The sequence below is a fragment of the Dicentrarchus labrax genome, unplaced genomic scaffold (genome assembly GCF_905237075.1).
Source record: "Dicentrarchus labrax unplaced genomic scaffold, dlabrax2021, whole genome shotgun sequence".
Taxonomy (NCBI): domain Eukaryota; kingdom Metazoa; phylum Chordata; class Actinopteri; family Moronidae; genus Dicentrarchus; species Dicentrarchus labrax.
The window spans coordinates 16,146,404-16,169,901 of record NW_026136706.1 but is presented as its reverse complement, the minus strand read 5'-3'; the positions used below and the strand labels follow the sequence as shown (position 1 = coordinate 16,169,901).

The 23,498-nt window shown below is 40.1% G+C and overlaps 1 protein-coding gene across 3 annotated transcripts; it reads right to left on the bottom strand.

The window, feature by feature from the left end:
• Positions 1-664: 664 nt before the first annotated feature.
• Positions 665-7,692, bottom strand: hnrnpa3 (heterogeneous nuclear ribonucleoprotein A3). Of its 3 annotated transcripts, none has more exons than XM_051403131.1 (11): positions 7,527-7,692; positions 6,466-6,588; positions 6,189-6,335; positions 5,895-6,105; positions 5,713-5,802; positions 5,527-5,598; positions 4,641-4,688; positions 4,319-4,456; positions 4,078-4,194; positions 3,912-3,979; positions 665-2,465 (listed from the first exon to the last, which is right to left on the bottom strand). In XM_051403131.1, exons 1-10 carry the CDS (start codon positions 7,584-7,586, stop codon positions 3,927-3,929), a joined length of 1,059 nt encoding a protein of 352 aa, XP_051259091.1. In that variant the 5' UTR covers positions 7,587-7,692; the 3' UTR covers positions 665-2,465; positions 3,912-3,926. The 3 variants fall into 3 exon arrangements, with proteins under 3 accessions (XP_051259091.1, XP_051259090.1, XP_051259092.1); XM_051403130.1 differs by lacking the exon at positions 665-2,465 and adding an exon at positions 3,148-3,810; XM_051403132.1 differs by lacking the exons at positions 665-2,465; positions 7,527-7,692 and adding exons at positions 3,148-3,810; positions 7,068-7,456.
• Positions 7,693-23,498: the final 15,806 nt, after the last annotated feature.

Sequence of the window (23,498 nt, the reverse complement as noted above, 5' to 3'; positions counted from 1 at the left end):
GGTGTTCTATGACCACAGCCTGCAACAGATTGATGCCAGATGGATATATAGTCTAAGGAATGATTACATAACTTACCACATGTTCAAGTCAGTTCTTGACTTGGAAGGCTCAACCAAAGGGCTTACAAAGCAGCAAAAAACCGAGTAATATTGTACTGAAACAAAAGAGTTATTAGCTTAAACCCCTTTTCCAATCTGCTTGCCTTTTTTTCATTTTACACCAAACTTGTTTGTACGGTAACCTAAATCTTTTAAAGCTGTGAAACTCATGTCGAAAAGAAATCACACCCACTGCATTCATTACGTTACACAACAAAGAGTACAATAGTACTAGCTACAGTAGTGTATGCTCAGTGTAAATCATGCATGACAACTTCACAATGGTCCACTGGGCGAGCATATTCAAAGGTAAAGCCCTACGCAATCAGTTATGTGCGCCACATGCACTTTCACACACAAACACTACCTTTGATCACCAAGCCCATTTTCTGCTCTCATGGCAAACTTCCGAGGGTGTGTGGCAAACTAAACTGGTGAGCAGGGTAACACACTCAAGGACGTCTGTGAATCAAGACATTGAGAAAAGTTGCATTGTACAATAAAGACAAACATTTGTGGCTTGACATATTGCTTTTATGCTCTTTTCTGAAATAAAGCACTCAAGTCATGGAAAACATTTTTATTTAAGAGCACAAGTCACACTTTTACATCTAAAAATCTTACTGTTTAAGCCAACACAGTTCATTGACAACGGCGTGCTTTTGCCAAGCACAGCTTTATTCTGTGTCATGGAGTTGGTCATTCTGCATTCCTCTGTAGAAACACTATCCTTCAACTGAGAGACATATTAGCGGGCAGACCTGACCCGCATGGAATCCTAAAAATGCATGTGTAATTCTTTCAAACAGTTAAAATGCATAAAACCTAAATGTGTTGTAGGTAATCATGTGGGTCATATTCATAGTCTGACATGTTTGACATTCCCACATCAATACATTTAAAAAATATTTGATATGTATAAAGCTTAAGAAATTAAATTATCCAAAATGTAATTTTTCAAAATTAATATCAGTAAATGAAAGCAGATGTTTAAACTCCCCATGTTATATATATAGTAAGTGATTTAACTGCAGCATCATCAAGTGCAGTAATTACAAGCTTTAAGTGCAGAAGCTGAATCTCTGTAGTTCCCGTTTTCTGGGAAACCTTACAAAATTCCCACCAGACATCTTAACTTATTTTTAACTCACGAGGTAAACAAAAAAAAACACTTTATGAAAAGCTTTTGGCCTTTGAAGTAAATATGAACCGTTTACACTTCCTGTAAAGTATGCCAATTACTAGAATTTGAGACTATACTCTGTATAGTTTGTTTTACCGCTGTGTGTTAGTTTCAACTTGTGACCACAGTTCCTTTCTGTTGACACATTTCGCCCATTTCATGTGACTGCCTGTCAAATACATTTTTTTTTTGTATTTACCTCCTTGCTTCAAAACTGGCTCAACAAAGTGCTGATTTCTATCCCTTTAAATAAATTAAATACTATTTCACTATTACTATTTCTATTTCTACTACCATGACCTCCTTTGGCAATCAAGTTCCTTGAGAGTTAGCAGTCCTTTTCTATTATGTTTACACTGTTCTGTTTATTTAGACTGGTGAGGGCAAGGATCCTCTGATTTCCATGCATTTCTATATACTTAAACCCTGCATGATGTAAGTGATAGCTTGGTATATAGATTAGTATATACACACCAGCACAATCTAATACAACTGTTCTACTTTTATGATGTATAATATTAAGTTTTATGACAGTCATAGAGAAGTTAATTATATATTTCAGCACTGAGGTCACAGTTAGAGGTGGTGGGCTGCTTTATATTCAGAGGTGCTTCTAATATTTTGCCCACTTACAAATAGGGAGGACACAAAAACACCTATATAGTATACTATGATCCAGTACACCACCATCTTTAACTATGCACTCAGTAATAAACGTATAATTGAATTTACCCATTTCTGACAATGTCAACAGAAACTGAAGATTATAAACTTCATAAAAAGGTAGAATTTATGACAGAACTGGTGTAATGAATTGTAATAGATACATGTAAATACTGTTTTTTCTTAGGAAGAGTGTGGTGAGTTGCTGCCCCCATTTTCATCACTATGAACTTTATCAGACTCCATCTGACTGATAGTAAAAGGTAATAGATGTAAACAACGTATTTTGCAGTTCGAGCAGTGTGGTGAAGGTCACAGGCTGATTCTGGTGGAGCAATACTGAATGTCTCCTCGGTTTACCTTAAGAGAACCCTTGCACCTTGTATAATCACCATGTGCAGTTAGATTACAATATGAGCAGCCTTTGATAATATTTTGAAAAAGTCTTACCCATCCAGAACCTTCCATGTTATCAGGTCTTTACAGATTTTCAGCAAGAAGAGAATGCCTCTTTCCACATCTGCAAATCAAGCAAAGTGGTTACTCTTACCTGCTCCATCTTCTTAAGTCAGATTTTGTGAAATACTCACTCCCTTTTCTTGTTAAATGTCTGAAATCTAGAATTTGTGGGTAAAACTGCAGTATCTCTGACTCAACGGGATCTCCAATGTGTCCAGGAACTAGTCTTTCTTCGCTAGCACCAGCTGCTGGAGGGTTTAGCTAGCCTTGAAAGAGAGATAGATGCTCACTACCAGGAACGACACTGCAAGCTTCCTCCATGGGCGTTGTGCTCGATGCTGCCTTCTCCCTTCTCTCTCAAAATGCTGACTGGTCCACTGTGCTGGGGCTGAAGACGTCCTGTCTGACAGTCATCTGCAATCTTCCACACTAGCGATGCTGAGGGCCCAACTGCAGGTGCTTGTGGCTGTTATAATCCTACACACTCAACACTGGCATAGGTGGTGTATGGGCCCTTGCCCTAGGACTACCCAAAACTCCCTTGTCATCGACTCTGGTACAAGTAAATACAGTATATATACACTATTTTCACCCCCAGATATCTTAAATAATACTCACAAAAAAGGAGGAAAAAGTTCTGGACAGGCTGATTTGCTAAACTTCACAGTCACAATAAGCAGGCAACAGATAAATCAATAACTCATTCAATCTTTTTCTGAACCAATGACGCACTGAACTTCATGTTACTTTACTACACAATTTTATTCGGTCTTTTTCTACTAATCAAAATATTCCAACAATCTAGAATCCGGTTTTCTGGGAACAAGAAGAGTGAGGGATTCCCTTAATTCTAATCCAGACTGCTTATATTTGTTGACACTGGTACTACGAAGGATTTACATACTGTGCTTCACATACAAAATAAAATTACACTTGACACTTCATAATAACTTCAGAAAGAAAAAATTGAGTGATTCTAGCTCAGCTGTGGGCCTGATATAACTATGCTATTTGACAAAAACCAAGTTAAAAGACAAAAGATTAATTGGCCAGCAGAAAACTAACCCATATAAAAAAAGGAAAATAAAGATATTATAACTCACTTCAGATAAAAAAGAACAATTTACTCTTTACCCCTGATACCATAGGCACAATACACACACTTCAGACGCACAAAAGGAAAAATTGCTGAGTAGGGAAACATCTATCACAATTAGGGAAGGGTATCGTCTGCACTCATGTCTTGTGTATACAGTCCTTCTTCCATAAACTTCTCCGATTTAGCTGCAGTACTGTCTGACTTGTGTGTTCCTCTAATGCTTTCAGATGACTGCCTCAAAGTAACCTGCAGCTTTCCTGACAATTCCTTTGCTCACCTCCTCGCCTCTCCTGCTAAGAACTGAAGCCTGTTGAATGGATACAGGATAGAACAAATAGTTATTCTGCACTTTCATGGGCTCACTCTGTACTGTGCTACGAGGGTGGTGCGAAACTGAATGCAACTTACCAAAACATGAAATAATTAATATCGCCGTGAGCCATAGCCTCCTCCGCCGCCGCCAGAGCCATAGCCACCTGCAGTTAGGGATTGGCCACCGCAAAATATATTAAATACTCTTCAGGAGAAATTATGATTGTATGTCACTGAATATGGAGTGGAGGGGAAAACTCACCGCCGTACGGTCCACCCGAGTTTCTGCCACCAAAGTTGTTTCCCTTCATGGGCCCGTAGTTGGACTGCTGTCCACCATAATTTCCAAAGTCGTTGTAATTTCCACCCCCTCCATATCCTGAAGAAGTAAGTGTCAATTTTAAGCTAAATCTAGATTTTAGCTGTCTAGTACTGCAACTTTTCTATGGATTACATCTAGCGATTTAATTTAACAGTCAAACTTCTGGAGTCAATAACCTTACCTCCGTCATTACCTCCGTAACCTCCGTCACAGCTGCCCCCAAATCCACCACCCTGGTTACCATATCCCGGACCCCCACCTCCATAGCCCCCCCGGCCTCCTCCATAACCCGGTCCTCCACCATAATTTCCTCCTGGACCTATAATAGAGAAAAACAAAATTGCAACATAACCTTATTATTAACATAACCCTGTTGGTAAAGTGACTAAAGACACAACACAATTATTGTGTCATAGGAGTACACTACATAGTAGTAATCCATATGACTTAAAATAGTTAAGGTTTACATTTCACACTTTTAATTCCATTTTACAACAACTCACCATTATCAAAATCATCACCATAACCACCTCGTCCTCCACCATAGCCACCTGTAAAACAAGGGTAAAATACATTATACATTAAAACTGTGAACAATTTATTTATTCCTGTAGCTTTATCACAGAGGAGACCATGTCCACACTAATGCCACTCTCTCTCTGCTCTGGCCTGCTGTCCAAACTATGGCAGCACTTTCAAAATGCACTGCAAAGACGATGAATTTGAAAAATTACAGTCTTGCCCAGAAGGTTCGATGGGACGACAGAGAACCTTGAGGATGCTGACATGCGACTATTAACGTCTCCCCACATGACAACATAATTCTGCATTGCATCATCTCTGACTTTCTTATCACCCCACCTTATCACAGAGACATTAATTTGTCTCTTGTCTGAGAAAAACATGAAAATAAAAATATAAACCCAGGAGTTACCGCTGCTAGGCTTCGTTATCAACTAACAAGATGAACCTTAATCAATACAGTTTTACACTCCCATTATCTGACAACAGATTGCCTGAATAGTAAGTTTAGAAGAGCTCAAACACAGAGTAAGTGCTCACAGAGAGTTGGAGGCAACAGAGCAGACACAAAGCTGAGTAGCCGGTTTTACCAAATGCTCTTGGCCATGCTCCATTTAGTTGTGATGCAAAACTTTGATCCGGAAACTTCTTATGACATGTAAATATCACACAAATGGATGCCTTCGGATTAAGTTAACAGGATATATGTAACCTATGCCAGGTGTGTATTGTATACTGTTCCACACCTGACATTTAATAAATAAACCTTGGAAAGAAAGGAGACCAGTAAACATCACTATCAAATGCACTTGCATTAGAGTGGTTAACGCCAGAGAAAGTTTCAACTGGTATGCAAATACTACTCACCTCGGCCAAAGTTGCCACCACCTCCATAATTACCACCTCTCCCCATGAAATTTCCCGATCCTCCACTCCTGCCTGATGTGAAAGAAAAAGTGTGATTTTAGAGATGTTTGTAATGTCAGTGATCTGTCACCTACGTATAAACAATATTGGTCACTGAGTTAATAATAACTTTATTCTCCAGCTTACCCCTGTTGGTGGACATAGCACTCATTTCCTGTTTTGACAGCGCTTTCCTGACCTCACAATTGTGGAAGTTGATTGTGTGGAATTTCTGGGCTGTAAGTAAAACAAGAACACCACACTTTCATACCACCGCCTGATGTTTACTAACAGCCTGGTTAACTCTCACGTCTTAAACGACCACATACCAACAATTTTGTCAACAGTGTCATGGTCATCAAAGGACACAAAGCAGAATCCTCTCTTTTTCCCAGTGGAGCGTTCCTCCATGATGTCGATGCATTCAATTTTTCCATACTTCTCAAAATACTCGCGGATATGGTACTCCTCAGTGTCCTCCTTGATACCGCCAACAAAGATCTTCTTCACTGTCAGATGGGCACCAGGTTTATTGGAGTCCTGAAACATAGTGTATCTCAATAAGCACAGACCAAACAATAACACCGCTGTAGACTCCGCCTGCTGGTCTGGGATTTGTTTACCTCTCTGGACACAGCCCTCTTGGGTTCAACAACTCGGCCATCTACTTTATGAGGCCTTGCTTTCATAGCTTCGTCGACTTCGCTTACACAGGAGTACGTTACAAATCCGAACCCCCTTGATCGCTTGCTGTTGGGGTCCCTCATCACCTAGAAACAACAAAACGATATCAATGGCAGAGAGAACGGTTCAACTGGCCTGCTAGCCCGTGTTTACAAGTTAATGTTCATTATTATTACATGAAGCCATCTTGCCACAGGTTACAATAAAACTACGTACCACACAGTCCGTGAGAGTTCCCCATTGTTCAAAATGAGCCCGTAAACTCTCCTCCGTAGTTTCAAAGCTCAGACCTCCAATAAACAGCTTTCTGAGCTGCTCTGGTTCTTTAGCGTCGTGGTCCTGTAAAAGACATTAGAACAAAATAAATACCATCGCAGCCGTGGATAAAGTTAAACTGAACTGTTAATTGTGGAAACTTACAGCATGGTTGAATAAGCCTTTACAAAAAAAAAACATAAAAAGGTAAATAATAAGAAAGTATAGGATATAAATCATGTGTGTTATGCTATAACTGTACAGCAAAAAGTAAGATGTAACTTTTGACAATAAAAACTGTTCATGCATTTAAACTAATTTATTTGAATGTATTCATTAGTATAATATGTGACAACTACCCCACACTGACAGTGTTTGTTACCCCTGTTGTGTCAACAGACTACATGATCATGTACAAGAAGTGTGTCAAATAAACCCAACGCACACACAAACAGTATCTTCGTTCAATCATATATATATATACACACACACACACACACACACACACACACACACACACACACACACACACATATATATATATATATAACAATATCTATTACCTCAAATGAGGCCCACATTCCTTAATACAGGATTCAACAAGCGGTGTTAGCCTGCTAGCTTTTGACAGCTAGCGTTAGCTCACTTCAGGAATGCCGCAGGCTGAGCATTGCGTTACTCCCAAAAGCCTCAATTAACTCATCCGCTACAACGACTGAAGTTAGTTAATGAAGTCAAACAATGTTACAGTAACACTCAAATGAAACGTCGACCCAAAAAAACGCCGAGCTCTACGGCGCTAACACCATCCAGCTTGTGGTGATGTTGACCACCATTAGCAGAGAAGCGTCGCTGGCTAACGACGCCGTGAACAGCGGAGTCAGGAGCCAAGTGAAAGCTACAGAGGAGCCACACAGCTACAACACAACGCCACTGTTACACCGGCGTTAAAGAGGAACCGCACATTTGATGCATGTTTACAAATCGCCGTGTTTAAATTGCAACATTTGCGGGCACCTCACCTCCATTTTGCAGATGTCCGCGGGAGCAGCAGAGCTGAGTGGATCACGTGACGAGGACATGGTCTGGTTGTCAGTCCATTACAACCATTGACAGCATATATTAGATTGTAACACACGTTTATTAATGATCATACATACTTATATGTCTATGTCTATGTGTCTTCTGAGAGTATAAGTTATTTTAGTACACGGTGTCCCTTTTTTTTTTTTTTTTTTTGCCGTCTGGTTTAATGCAAAGAAAAAGATAAAGATAATTTGCGCCATCTACTGGTTAAAGAGGGAACACGACATAGTAGAACAATCCTCATTCAACTCCCTGAATTGTTTGGGTAGACGTGAATACAATCAGTAGCCATACCAATAGTGTAGTAATAGCCCTACTATAGATCTGAAGTAGCCTAACCTACAATTTGGTGAAGCTCAATGTTTAATAGTTGAGACTGTTGGGTGAGGATTCAAATACATGGCCCTGTGATTTTTTCCTGTGTTAGTATACATTTTAGGTAATTGTAATTGAAGAACAGCAGCTGTAACTGGATGTTTTCTAATTAAGGTGCATAAATACAATAAAAATTCAATCTGAATGATCTTTGTGAGGTTTATTGTCAAGCTAAAATAAAAATATAAACGTGAATATTGATAAAGTATAGGATATCAAATGTGCCATAGCAGGAGAGCAAAAATTGGCTAAAGCCTAAAAGTAAGGTCTTATTTAGCATTTAAACAGATTTATTTGGATGTATCAGTTAGTATGGGACATGTACAGCTGTCGTGTGTTACTAAAAAACAGCATGTCTTGCTAGCCTGACTAAAACAAGTGATCTTGCTATATGGCTTAGTTAACCTGTTTAGGAGCATTAGAGCAAAACATTTGCTGTGTGTATGTACAGTGGGGCCTCAAAGTCCCCATAAAGTTTAGTGCAACCAGCATTCCTGCGCAACACCTAATTTGTGGTGATGTGATTCAATAATCCAGCCTGTAGAAATATGCACGTATGTATTGACATGTAAACACTAAAGCTCTTAAGACATGGTCCTTTTGCATTTTATTGTTGTAAATTCTCTCACAAATCTGCAATTAATCTAATTTCCAAACCCAGCTGACCTGCAGTGCAAAGGGACCACAATGTGTATACTGTAGCAGCTGCACACCATCATCATGCACTGTGTTACCATGTTACTATGGGTGCTGCAGTAACCACATCAAGCATAAATTGAGCCATAATGGTTCTGTTTCTTAATGCAATTCTTCAAGAGTTTGACATATGCCAGTGTGATTTTTGTAATTAAACTCCTTGCCACATAACATAATCACTCAATGTAACTGACACGGCTGACAGGAGGTTTTAATAAAGCAATCATTATTAGTATTTGGGAGTGTTCAAGGTAATGCAGCTTACAGAAATAAGAGGGTAGATAGACACAGAAGACTCAAAATCATAATAAAATGTACCTCAGACAGGAAAACTGCATAAAACGACCATAGCATTCATTGTTAACATTCATTAACAAGTTCATTCTGTACAGTATATTGACATAATTTAAGGCTGATATTCAAATTGTATTCAGCTGTAATTGTGGATACATGACACACAGTACATCTGTGTTTTCAGTTCAAGTTAGATCTCTCTGACAAAGAATACTTGATTGGGCAAGTATGATCTATGAGCCAGATGCTACTGAGCCTTGTTGAAGCTGACCAGCATCTCCAAATATATGACTGTTTTATGGTTTAGACAATGTCTGTCATTAACTTTATTGTAGTGTGTGAAGAAAATACAGCCCCAATAAAAAGGGTAATCTTTTTCTGACACTATTAATGATGAGTATTTATGATCAGACCATAGTTCAAATTCAAGAGACAGTCTATGTTTGGATCCTTTCATTCTACTGCAGTTACTGTATTTGATCTGTTCCTCTTATTTCCTAAATTTCCCCGACACCCAATTTACACTTTTTACAGGACGTTTCTTCCTTAATTAAACCTCTAATGAGAGTGAGGAATTGGTAACATTATTTATACTTCAGTGCATACGCAGTAGACTTAGTTAGGGGACATTATTGTAAGCAGTAATATCCTATTTTGTATTATTTAATTGATCTTTCTAATGTCCTGCCATGTGTGAATAACCTTCCTCTCTAAAAAACTGATCCCATTTTTGAGGACAGTGATGGCATTGCTGACAATGAAGGGCTGTATATTATCTGTATATCTGCAGTGGATGCCTGTTCAGCAATGTTACACTTCTAAAGCCTGTGTAAGCCACTGTGGGTGAAGTAGAGCAGATGGTTGAGGTATTGTCCAAATTTCATGGTAGTTTGATGCTTTTTTTCAAGCATTAGAGTGCATAGTGTAGTCATGCAAAGAACACTCTTTTCTCTAATGGGCATGATACTGCAGCTTTGGTAGCTGATATTTCCCTCCTGTATTATCATAATGTTGCACCTTCGACAACTTCCTGCTGTTCCCCTGGACTGAAAACACTAATTTTAACAATATATTTTACTACACAATAGTTATGTAACAGCTATAAAGCTATGTATAGCTGCTGTATACTGAATAATAAATACATTAATATATTACATGCAAACCATAGGATGCTTTGCATTTCATATGCTTATAGAATGTCTTGCTACGTAACAAACTACCTAGAATTAACTCTATCTTGACAAAATGCAGCATAAAAATGCTGAATAGACATTAATGCATTCAGTAATAATAATCAGATAATGTCATAAATCGCAATAATAGTGTAATAAATCACACTGCAGGAGCCATTCTGTCTGCATTATGAATACTTTTACTTCTGATACTTTAAGTATATTTTGCTGATGTATTTATAACATTTTGAATGAAGGACTTTCACTAAGTATTTCCAAATTGTGATATGGCTACTGGTCCAGAATACTTCTTCTACCACTGTGAGTTGTAAGTCCTGTCCATCTTTAGGAAGAGCGTAGTGTATGTGTCTAATTTTCTGATTCCACCTTTACTGAATATGTCCACCACTGTTTATGTTTAAGAACCATAACAAAAAACAACAAACTGCATACACTTGTAACATTGAGAATAACTTATCATTAACACGTGTATTTGGCTCATGGTATTCATTAATGTCAATAAACACTACAATGAAGTATGTAACCTATATGTAACTTACCAGCAGGGGAAGTTGTACCTTATTTTGTGTTACATGTCAGCTCATCATCATATTCCAAACAGACCACAGTAAACAAATGTCCAGAAATCACCATCGCTACAGGCCTGATAAAAAATCTCATAACCGAAAGTCTACATCTGAGATTTGCCAGGAGGAGCTGAGCTGAGTGTAGTGAGAGCAAGCAGTACAGTATCAGCCCCTCACAGATGTGGTTTGATGGATGCTCTGTGTACACCTCCTCGCCCCAACCTCAGGACAACATGTTTGTTTGGTTGTTGATCACACCCCTCAGTCTTTGTAGCTAACTGCCCCCTGACACAAAGATATATCACAGGTCCCACACACTGCTACCTGCCACGGACGTTTCTATTCTGTGCACTGGCTGCTTTGTCCTTCCATATGGCATTTCTGGAAACCAGTGAAACACGTTTTTATTTCTGATGTATCAGCTTCTGTTTTATCACTGTGGTTTGGGGTATTTATCACTGCTACGTATGCCAGTAGGCCTTCAATTAGGTCCAGCGCTATAGAACTCATATTTAAATGAAATTAGCAGTTCATTTACATGAAATGGGGTAAAAAATTAATAAAAGTAACAGTTAATGACACCCATAAAAAAGTCTTGGTTTGCTCTGATTTACCATACAACTATTCATACAATCTCAGTCTTGATTGTAATTTTTTCGGTGACAAATGAGTGATATAACGACCCCCTGAAATAGAGGGGGATGACATCCTGGTGTGGACTAAAAGGCAGCACTTAGAACCACGATTAAATAATTAATACAGGTTTTATACCCATTTTACACCTCCAAATTATGGTTTGCCATATATCTGAGACGCAGCGGCCGAAGAGTACCATGTCAGCAAAAATTTCATGTACAGTAAATCTTTGTGAGGGAAGAGCCAGTGGCTGCAAATCATCTGTGAGGTGAGGGATGACATGAATATAACCTTTCCCCCTTTTATTCTTATCAGGTGGCAAGGGTGAAAATACAGAGTACAGAAACACACACAAGCACATATAAACACACACACTTATCACATTGCATAGTCTTTTGACCTTTGTATCTCTTTAATTTAATTGTATAAATAGAATTGCTGCTCTGATGGGTGTTCTTCAGCACAAAGAGGAGGTGATCCAACAGTAGGTGGCACCATATCATAATGCTGCAATAGTGAAAGGATCAGACATAAAATAACTGCTAAGCCTGCAGGGTTTCCTCTCCACTAAATCCATCTAATCCACCCTGACTAACACAAAAATTATCTTTTCCTGGGTTCACTGAACTAACATATAACCAAACACAAGCCTTGCAATTTGCACAAAGCAAATAACTACACTAACAAGGTATGCCCTCAAATAATGGCCATATTGTGGCTGATTCGCCTTCCATTTTCTGCATCCTCTAGATGGCACTATGGTCCATGAAAAGATGGGCCTTTTATTTTCAAATCACATCACCTTGTAAATGTCAAACAATATTCCTCGATATTAAATTATTATTTTCCCCTTGTGTCACATGTCTGGCTGCTTGATTATCTGCAATCATCTCAATACCTTAATTATATTTGTTTCTATTTGTTTCCTTAATTAATGTAATTATGGGGAACACATTTTTATTACTGGCCTATTAGCTGTTAAAATATACTTTGTTAGGGAGGCTGCTGAAAAATTATTGATTTATTTAAAGCCTTCATTTGTAATTTTTAGATTATTTGCAGGAGATAATAATATTTATTGCAACTAGTTTGATTTCCTTTTTTAGCATCACAAGTCATTTGTGTTTACCTTGTCTTCATCATTTGTCACTGAAATATTTTTATGATCTTAATGTCCCTCACAAACCCCAACCCTCACTGCCTGTTGTGCCTGGGGTGTTAAGGTTGACCTTGTCCTGAGAAAGCGTAGACATGGCTCCATGACTCCATTAGGGAAACCTGCCTGCCTGCCATAACTTGGATTTTTGCAGACGGACATACGCAAGTGGAAACTCTGAGGAAATGGAGATTCAGAACAGGGAAACCAGGGAGTCAATTTAGTCACTGTCTACTACCTTTTCGCATGCAAGTACAAAGCCAATCTCACACGTCGGTGTTGACTAGAATCTCTCTCAGAGGAATTTAGGGAAAGAACAATTCCTAGCATCTGTTTCCTGTTCACTTGCATGGAGGAAATTGGGTGTAAATCACACCAAATATAAATAGAAACTGCATTCAATTTACAGGAGCTAGAGTTGGTTACAGTGGCCTTGCTTCTCCCTGTCACTGAAATGTGTATGTACAGTAAGCGTTGGCTTTCATGTGCTTTTTAAACAAAAACATACCAAAACAATAATTATATGTTTTCTACCTTACCCAGGAACCAGGAGTTTTGCAGCACAATATATATATATAAAATATGATGTATATAGATATTACAAAACCCCTATTTTTATTGGGATAATTCTGTATTTTCTATAGAAGTATACACGTATTCTTATCTGACTACAGCATAATTATTGTCCAAGATCATAGTATATGTGGCATCTATCAGGTAAATTAAAAAAAATAAATCTCAATCAGTGGTATCCTAAATACATGTCTGCTGTTTACAGATTGATGAGCCCAGTGAATACAAACATATTTTAAATACAGTTAAACCAAATTTGTGGTAATAATGCTTCTAAATTTTGGCATGATGAGTGATGAAAATTGACAAAAATGTCTAAGCATGGTCTTGGACTAAATAAATAATTAAATTCTTGTAGGTATTAACATATAAGCACATTATATTTAGTGAGTAAAGCATTCAGTAAAATGTGTGTGAATGTGTGTGTGTGTGTGTGTGTGTGTGTGTGTGTGTGTGTGTGTGTGTGTGTGTGTGTGTGTGTGTGTTTCTTTACTGTCTGTCTAGTGTCAAAGAATGTATTATGTGTATTAACATTGAACTGCATCTTTAAAATTAAAAAAAAATACCCAATGAGCTGTAAGTATATCTAGTGTTTTATAATGTTTAGTATTATAAAGATCATTGCATGTCTTTCAATGTAGTGTCTCTATAATTCGTATAAGGTAGCAAAAATAACTTTTTCTATCCATATTCAGTCTTATGTGTTTTGCTTGAGCCGCTTAGGGAGTCGGATGCACTGTTTTCATATATCTTTGAGCATCTTTGCACTTCGTCTGCTTTTTAGTATTGACTGATTCTTTTAGTCTGATACATGGTGGCCATCACACTGTGTATTGATACTGTCAGACAGGCCAGGACAAATCCTTTTTAAACGAGCTACAGGTCAGGATGGGCTTGGAGTGGTTTTCTCCTTCTCCTGTATACGGACAGATAATTGCAGGTTTCCTCCAAATGCTCTGTGGGAGCAATAAAGTGTGTTAGGTTGTTTGGTTTGTCAATCCTTTTCCAAATGAATAATGCATTGATAAGATCCAAGGTGTTTGTGTCAAACTTGGTTGCTAAAGTCAGTATAAAAATAGCAATCAGTCCAAGAATGTGAGCATTTCTGTATCTTTTAAGCCAGTAATTGTGACCTTCCCTCTTGCTTTTAGTGAGAAAGAGGAGGAGTGATTATGCTAGGAAACAGTCCAATGCATTGGCCTATTGATGTCCAGAGAAGAGACGCAGATAGTGTGGTGTAATAAAAACCTTTATTTACAGCTCCTCAGCGGAGAGTAACAGAGGAGTGCTGTGTTTCCCTCTGGCACTAATTGACTGCCTGCAGCAGGAGAAACATAGACTCTCACCCCTCGCTGGTGCACTGCTCTCAGATGTAATAATAACCACTATGCTTTCTCTCAATCTACTTCCAAAGTCATCCTTCTCTACAGCTATTGTAAAAGAGTATTCATTTTGATAACTCAGGGATTGTCTAATAAAATGAAGATTTGGGGACTGCATTTTCCCTTGCATGCCTGCTCTCTGTTTAAATGGCGTGAGCCTGCTGTGATCTGTGCAGCTCCAAGGCAGTTGTGTGCGGTCCATTCAGTGCATGTCCCTTCTTCCTGGGTGAGAAATAAGGGAGGGGGCAGGTGTGGGAGGCAAGGGAAAACCATCTCTCCCTTCCTCTAATTTTTGTGTACCGGCAACAAACGACCACAAAAGTGCTGCTTTCACAGTTTTCTGTGGCCCGACGTTGAGCTCCCGGCAGAACCAGACAAAGGAATGGCGGGATGATGAAGTCCCGAGCAGTGCAGGGCAGGTGTTTCCTCTGTCTCCTGGGAGCCGGGGAGTACACCTGCCCACTACTAACCCACTGTGATGGATCGATGAGGCAGTAACTGACTCAGCACTTCAAGAGCTCTACCTGGGATTAGAGCACAGAGGACCTGATTGAAACACACTGTCATCCCACAAACAATAACACACATCCATCTTGGAGGGCCAGCTCCTCTTCCCTCCCCTGTGCTTTACTCTCACTGAGAATGATTGCACTGCTGATGATGAGAGGAGCAATCTATTGGATGAGAGGCAACGGCTAAATTTCTGCAGACATGATGTCTAATGGCACCACTTGGTTACAGTAAACACGATCTGCATCACTAGGAAGCAGCTGAATTATGACCTTCGCACCTGGTGATCCAATATTGGTTTACAGACACAGACATGCACATGCAACTTATAAACACACCTACATGAACGCATACATGTACACACTCACACAAAAGCTGAAAATATTTATACACACACACATACAGAAACATTGCTATGTGCACAGGCAGCCGTATAAACACATTTGTGTAATGTTTAGAATTGGATGACGCTCCATTTAAAGAAAAATAACCATAAGGCCTGCGTGGTCCCAGGAGTCGATGACTAATGTAGTATAATAGCCAGTGCTGGCATGGGTCATTTTGCAAGTCGACCCAGGCAAATCCTCAATGGCCTTTTATCCAGTTAGAGAAATGATTACTATCAGCGCATTTCAACACATTTTCAGAATTTATAGAGATCTATTTTCATCATACAATGCATACACAATAAACATGTCTCGGACAAAACATTTCTATCATTGTATACAGATGGGGGGAAAAAAGGGCTCTAAGTGTTCCAGGAAACCTCTCAAACAGCTGCTGAGTGGATGCAAAATATTAAAATGAACAGTCTGATAAAAACAAACAAATAAAACATTCCCAAATGTTCTCTTGGTGAAGTGCTACCTTTGTATTCACTTTCAGCAAATAATATAATAAAACTTTTATTTGCTTTTTAAAATCAAGTATACATTTAAATAGATGATGGCTTACTTTGTTTTTTACAGATTTAATTGCATAATATGTTCTGGTTTTGATGCTAATTGTGATTCATGTAAAAGTACGAGGAAGCTTTGAAAAATAAAATACATGCAATGCTTAGACAGAACTTTGGAGGGAGCCTTAAGCATGAGGTTGAATCAAATCTGAAAGCCCATTGGTATGAGCACCTTTCTCTCTTCTTAAGCAAATATTTATACTACAAAGACCCAACAACTTCTAGTGCTCCATCTCAATATTACTTTGATTGAATTACCTGTATTTTTCTAATTCTGTGTTTTAAGTGTTGATTTGGTGTGGATTTTCCTGTATCTTTTTTGAATTGGTTTTTCTTCCAGTATAAAAAAAAATATATTGAGCAAAGCATCATTATTCACCAAACATTCAAGTTGCGTTTCCTTGCTTTGTTTAAAATGCAGCAGCAAATAGTTTATTAAAGTAGTGCTTTCATGGGTGAACAACAGAGACTGGATGCCGTTTCATCTGGTGGTGGCATCAGAATATCTGGCTGCACTTTGCTGTAGCCAGCCGTGCTTCCTTATCTTGTCCTGTTCTGCTTATCTGGCCTGTGTACAGAGTTGGGTCTGTAATGAGCGTCACGCCTACACCTCTCCCCATGTGGATGGACCGACTGCTGTCCCACACATCCGTCCACACATACAGTGAGTGGAGGAAGGGTTGTGTAATGCTCACACACACCCACACACACATGCACGCACACACACACACACACACACACACACACACACACACACACACACACACAAACACCTGTGTGTCTCCCTCCACATGTGCACGCACAAAGCTGCAGCGGGGCAATGTGGTCAAACGTGGGACCCTGGTCCAGGTGGCAATGACAGATTTAGAGGATGTTGTGGACGAAGGTGGACAGAGGCTGGCCTATGGAGGATATTTGTGACATGTAACATGCAGCGGTGGCGTGGAGTGATGACATCCTCTGTTTAATGAGCAGAGTTAACACGGCCCATGTTAAAGTGAGCTGCCTGCCGCAGAGAGCTGTAAATCTGCCTGCTATCACTGCTGCCCCACTAATACAGGAAGTATTATCTAATAAGTGCAACTAGGAGGACTAATTTCAATAGACCCGATACCCCCCACGAGCTGTTTTCAAGCGTCTTGCGGTGGAGAAGATAACCCAGTTGGAAACTTTTATCACTGGAAAGCAAGTATGGAGTTAGTTTAGTGGGACAGGCAGTGACCAGACACTTCTATCCCCCTATGAGTTGTCTCATGTTGAGGTTAGTAAAATCAAACATGGTGCTAGACAAATCCCAGACGTCTGGTTGTTCTGCCCCAGCTGCCTTCACACTGCCACATTCCTCGGCCACGCTGGAACTCTAAAGGACCTCTGTGTCAGTGCCCCTGTTCTGGCGTGCCCTTCAGCCCTGATTTGTAGAGTGCTGGTGTCAAAGGGGACTACTTTGTAGATGGTGTGCTCTGCTTACCTGTTTCCCCACAGCCGAGGCAGTAAATGTCACTCAATGACACCTTCTGGACTATCTCACACTGACCATTAGAAGCCTCTGGGATAGATACACAAACACACCCTGAAAAGAAAAATAAGTAAAAGAAGCTGTTAACAAAACCCATCGGTATATTTGTGACTAAAAAAGCTCTTTAATGCTTGATTTATAAATGGCAGAGATAGCCGTTTTTCTTTGTGGATGTAGTGTTTGGCAATTGTCTACAGCTGTAATGCAATTGTGTTTCAGAGTTTTCCTCCACTGAGCGGGGGGTAATTGCTGACTAGTCTTTTAACCTTATTAAATCATCCAGAGGCAGTGTTGGAGCGAAGATGGAGTTGATGATACTGCACCTCTCGTGCTTTTAGGAAAAGGAAAGATGCTGACTGCACTTCATCCAGGGGATTATACACTGAATTCAAGCAAAACTGCTACAGCTAATTAGAAGGAAAGGGAAGCACTGTGACAATCACCATGGGATGAACCTCGGGCAGTGCTGGTAGATCTTTTTTTTTCACGGCATTTCTCACTTTTTTTTCTGCAAGTTAACTTGGCAGAGCCATTATTGTTACTGTTTTGGTTATTATGTTTACTACACGTTGCATTTGCTGTCATTAAAATTTATATGTCCCCTTATGCATAGCAATCGTCAGATTTTATTACCATATATCCATTGACAGCCATTATTCTATCACTTTGATGTGTGTTCATAAAAACACACACATACACAGGTTTGATCGCTCATGGCCATTTCTCAAAAGCCTGACATTCACAATATGGATGCTGAAACTCCAAAGAGGTTTGGGTCTGAGCTTAATTAGATCCTGTGGAGCTAAATCAAATCAGTCTAAACGAGAGCAGAGAGCCAAACCCTCCCCATACAAACGCGTGTCTGTTGTCTGCTCTGTGTGATTGCTATCTCAACAGGACTTGGAGGTTGGAGCTTCAAAGCAAAGCCACCTCTCTACCTTCTTCTTGTTCACTTCTTTGCCCTCTCTTCCTGCCTCTCATGCATCTTTTTCAGTAGTCAATGAAAGAGGGAGTGAGAAGGATGGAGAGTTTTTGCCTCTTACTCCTCCCCCTGCTCACACTGCTTAACCTTGACAAGTCAATATGATACAGACGCAATTTGCTTATCTCCTCCTGACATTACCACTGTTCTCCCTGCTGCGGGGGCATGGGGCCTGCTCCATTAGCATAGCTTACAAACACATCACTCTGTCTCTCTGAGGAGCCACACTCATCTATAGATGCTCACCTACTGTACATGCTACAAGACAACCACAATATAACATCTTAAAATGTATGAAACAAGGCATTCTTTTAAATCAATGTCATCTAATCAGGCTTCTTTTTAAGATAAAGTTTTATACCTGACAGGAAAACAAACTAACTGCATGACTAAGGCGACAAAGTCTTTTTCCTCATCAGTTTCTGGCTAACCTACAATCACATGGCCACGCTACTCCAGAGTGCACAGTCAAATGTGGTGTGCAGATATATACCGGTGTGTGTCAGGCCGGTGAACTGAGCCCCTCAGCATCTGGCTGGTGCTCCCTGGCCATAGAAACAGTCAGCTCCCTGGTCTCCAGCTGCAGGGTGGCTTTAACCCAGGTCCATTAGTCACCAGACCCTGGACACCCCTCGCTCATCCCACCACATAAGGTAGCGTAATTGATACCCATCAGCCACAGCTATAATCTCCTTGGTGGGAAGCAGTGCCGGGTGCGGGATGCGCACCTCATGTTTGGTTAAGAAGGTGCAGAGCGGGGTCCAGGACTCCGGGCCTGTCTCTTTGCCATCACTCCACTTGAAGGTGAGATGATTTAGGGGCCTGGGAGAAAGTTAATTTCTCTTGATCATTGTGTGCAACCTGGAGCCTTAATGGCGGGCGTAATTAATTCTGCTGATGTTAATCACCAGGGCTGGTCCCCACAATTATCAGCCCTGTGCAGATGGGGCGCGGCGCAGACATGAAAAATTAGGAAAATGAATCTGTAATGGGGTGGCAGATCTAATCTGTGTCAGAGAAAACAAAGTTAGGAAGAGCAAAGAGCCCCAAGATTCCAGGTGAAAGCCACCAATACCGACAAACCTGTGTGGCAGAGCTGAAAAATGTTGCCGTGTCCAAAGTGTTTGGTAATTACTGGGGCATTGAATTGTTCTATTGTTAATTCATCACGGTAGCAGAGGTTAAGTTCAGCATCTCCTTTCTGGGCTATGGGTTGCAGAGGAGGGGAAGCAGCAGTGGTCACATGCTTTGGGAGTCACTGTAAGGTTAATCAGGTTCCTCTCTCAGTTGTGTGGGCTTTGCAATCAACCTCCATACTCGTCTACAGAAGGGGGAAAAAAATGAAGAAAGCACAAGAAATGAATGAATGAGGGACTGACGCACATTGCGCTGCTGTTCAAGTATGTACAGGTGCATATATTCACTGTATGTAGACTAAAATACAATCATACGTGTAGGGACCTGCTCACAAACACTGGCCCAATTGAATGTGCACACACACACACACACACACACACACACACACACACACACACACACACACACACCACACACTCTCTCTCTCTCTTTCTCTCTCTCACACACACACTTGATTATTTCAATCATGGGTCCTACTGATGGAAGAATTACTAAAGCATTAGTGGTCAAAGGACAGATACTCCCAGAGGACGTTTCCTCTGCCAACGTCAAACAAAATTAAGCAAAATACAACTGATTAATTGAAATAGCAGAGGAGCCATTTTTCAAGCCCTTACTTGGCTCTGGCAGTTGGGCATGCCGTCATTCCTATTTGGTCTGCTTAATTAGTCTTCTACCTATTTTGTCTTTAATAAGGCATGCCATAGGTTCTTAGAAAATCTAGGAGGTTAGAACGAATCATTATTCATCATCATTGTTGTTAGAATGGTGAAAACTGAGCAATAGACTGAACTGCTGGCTATGATTTAGTTAAAGTGTATTATTAATGAGTTGAATAACTAGCCCTGTTATATTGTTGCTACTCACACAATCAGTGCACTCCTTGAATATCAAGCCAATTTAAATATCACACTTAATGGTAAGGAAGAACAAATTTAATGGACTTCTTCATGATTAGAGTAATGTTATCTGTTTTCTGCTTGTAATTTATTACATTGCAGCGGACATCTTTCAAACTGTAAAACCACCCACCTACGGACCGTCGAGGTATTTAGTGGTAATTACAGTTGGGATCAATACACACATATTGACAATATTACTCTTAAAGTTTTTTTTCCAATATACATCAAAGGTCAAAGGCTCATTTTCTTGTAATTACTCACAAGGGGGCAAATGTAATTCTTAAGGTGAACCTCAGTAAACAATAATAGATGGACCAGCTGGCTGTTCATTGTTCTGTGGTCAGACGTTCCACAGCAGCGGTGACCAGGTGTTTACACAGGGCACAGCCACACAGCCTCACGGCAAGGGGAAGGACATAAACAGCATTTAAAGGAGCCCTGAAAAGGTCTCAGATCAAAGAGAAGACACAAAAGCCACACACACATGATTCGGACTGAAACGAATATTACATTTTCATCACAGTGTGGTAACTGGGAACCTCCTGTCCTTGAAGTGCTCTGAAGATTCCTCTACATGCAGTAACAGTGTTTGCAAGTGCACATGCAGAATTCCTCTGGGAGGGCACAGTGATGAAGATCAGAATAGTCATAATTCCAGAGGATTATATGCTAATGTACTCTTGCCTGTTTGTGTGAGAAAATTGCATTGTGGTTATTAGTGTGACACCAGAGCCCTGAGATGCCACTTGGCAAACGTCCTCATCGGCTCTCAGATGCCCTCCAAGGATTTACATTTTTATTACAATGCGAGAGGGAAACCAAAGTGATATAACATCACACGCACAGAGCAAACGCCCTCAACTTGAAAGATTTAATTGAATGTATTCAAATGTGATTCATTGAACAATTACGCTCTCATTCTGCGAGCACATAGTGCAATTGTTTTGCCTATACTGGGTTCTCCTCCCCTTTCCTCATCCTCTTGCTAACACTCCCACTCCCTTTAAATTAGAAATCGGACTGGCCTTTGTAGGAGACACTGAGGGGGAATCAATAGGTGCATTAATTACAGCAATTCATTACCCAAATAAACATGGGACTCAACCTTTGCTGGATACAAATTCGTGGGACATTAAGTGTTTGGCTAGAGACAAAGGCCTGGACCAGGAATCCCTATTGCATTAATCTGAGGGATCAAACTCCGCTGAGTGCCAGGGCTCCTCCAGGGAGTGTCCAGCCTGGGATCAATCCCCACGCACAGGCAGTGAGTTATGGCTACCGAATACAAACGTGGTCATGTGACATGGCACCGACACCGCTCTGCTGTTGCTGTGTTCTCTCTCTCTCTTTCTCTCTCTCTCTGGCACTTAATGGGAGTCCTGCTGGCCCACAATGCAGCGGGCTAACAGGGCAGGCTCTTGCTCCCCAGATCCCAAGCTTCCCTGCCCATTCAGGGTCTGGTCTCTTGCATACGGGGCCGCAGAGACTCCTGAAGGCTCCTGGCAGAGGACGAAGGTAAAGGACATCCCTCTCCCTCACTGTCATCTCTACAGCATGTGCCTATTTGTGAATTATATCTCCAACGGTGGCCATAATAAAACATGATAATGATGGATCACACCGATAAATTACTGTTGAGTGGATTGTTAGGTCAGATGCGTTAGTGTGTGTGTGAGCTGCGGCGAATGTGTGATAGCCCTGAACACCCAGGAAAGTATGAACACCCCCCCGAGCAAGGTAAACAGGCAAATAAAGAGCACAAATGCAAACATATGTGTATGCATGCCATGCAATATGCAGTGTAGACTGTGGATTTTACACAGCAGTCATTCCTCTTTTCTGCTGACAGTAAAAAACCCCATCCTAAAGTCACCATGAATTTTATTTGTAGGTTTTTAATATGTTGCACGGTGAGTGCCCATGCATGTCCCCAAGGTGCTTATTATTTAAGTAAAGAACATGAAGTACATGCTTCAGACATTTGTGCTTTTATGCCAGGGCGATACTTTCCATCTCCACATTTTCTCCACATTTTCTTTTAAACTTTCCCCATAATATTTGCCATTTCTTGCCAAAAACAGCAAAAGGTTCAAAAACTTAAATATTAAATATATCTATGGTGCCTTTTATTTAATAACGGCATACTCTTTCACAGTATTTATGCTGACAAATTGTAAAATGTTATATACTGACAAGTCATTTTTATTTATCTTTGCCACAAAATTATAACTTTGCCTGTACATTATAGAACACCCTCAGTTCAGATATGGAAAAACTCAACAAAAACACTCTTTCATAGATAAAAAAGAGAGAAACCTCTGGAAGAGAAACAGAGGAGGGATCCTTCTTCCAGGGCGATGAACAAATGTATAGACAGAAATAACAACAGTAAAATTACAAAAAGGAAAAACAGAATTACAATATTAGTAAAAATAAGTACTATCATCCATAAAGAAAATGGATCAGAGAAGACTTTGACCAAACTGTCTATTAATAATCTAATTTCTAAAAATAGGGCACTCAGGATGCCAAAAGTCCTTGTAAAAAAGAGAATTTACAACAAAAGATGCAGTGGGATTTACAGAAGTAATAATTACAATAAACTAATGATAGTGATAAAGAAAAATATTATGTAAAAAGCATGGCATACGTATTCCTCTGCAGCAAATCACAGTGTGCACATCTGGGCCTAAAATGTTGCAGATGTCTCTGTTTTTCCCGTCATAAATACTGGCCCAGTTTATCAAAGCTGGGTGCACGTTGGTAATGAACTCATGCCAGATGAACTCACTGGGTACACAGTTTTGGTCTCATCTGACCTGCTTGTTTAATGTGGACTGACATTTCACTGGCCCAAAATTTTCTGCAACCCAGAGACGATATCTGACCTGACCCACTTTTCATCTACTCCACCAACGTCCTCTCAGCACAGAACTTTAAGAACTCTAAGGTCATCTTTGTGTTCTGTGTGGTGATAAATGTAGTTTTTCCTTGAAGATGTTGCGCTACCACGTATAAGTCATACAAATGCA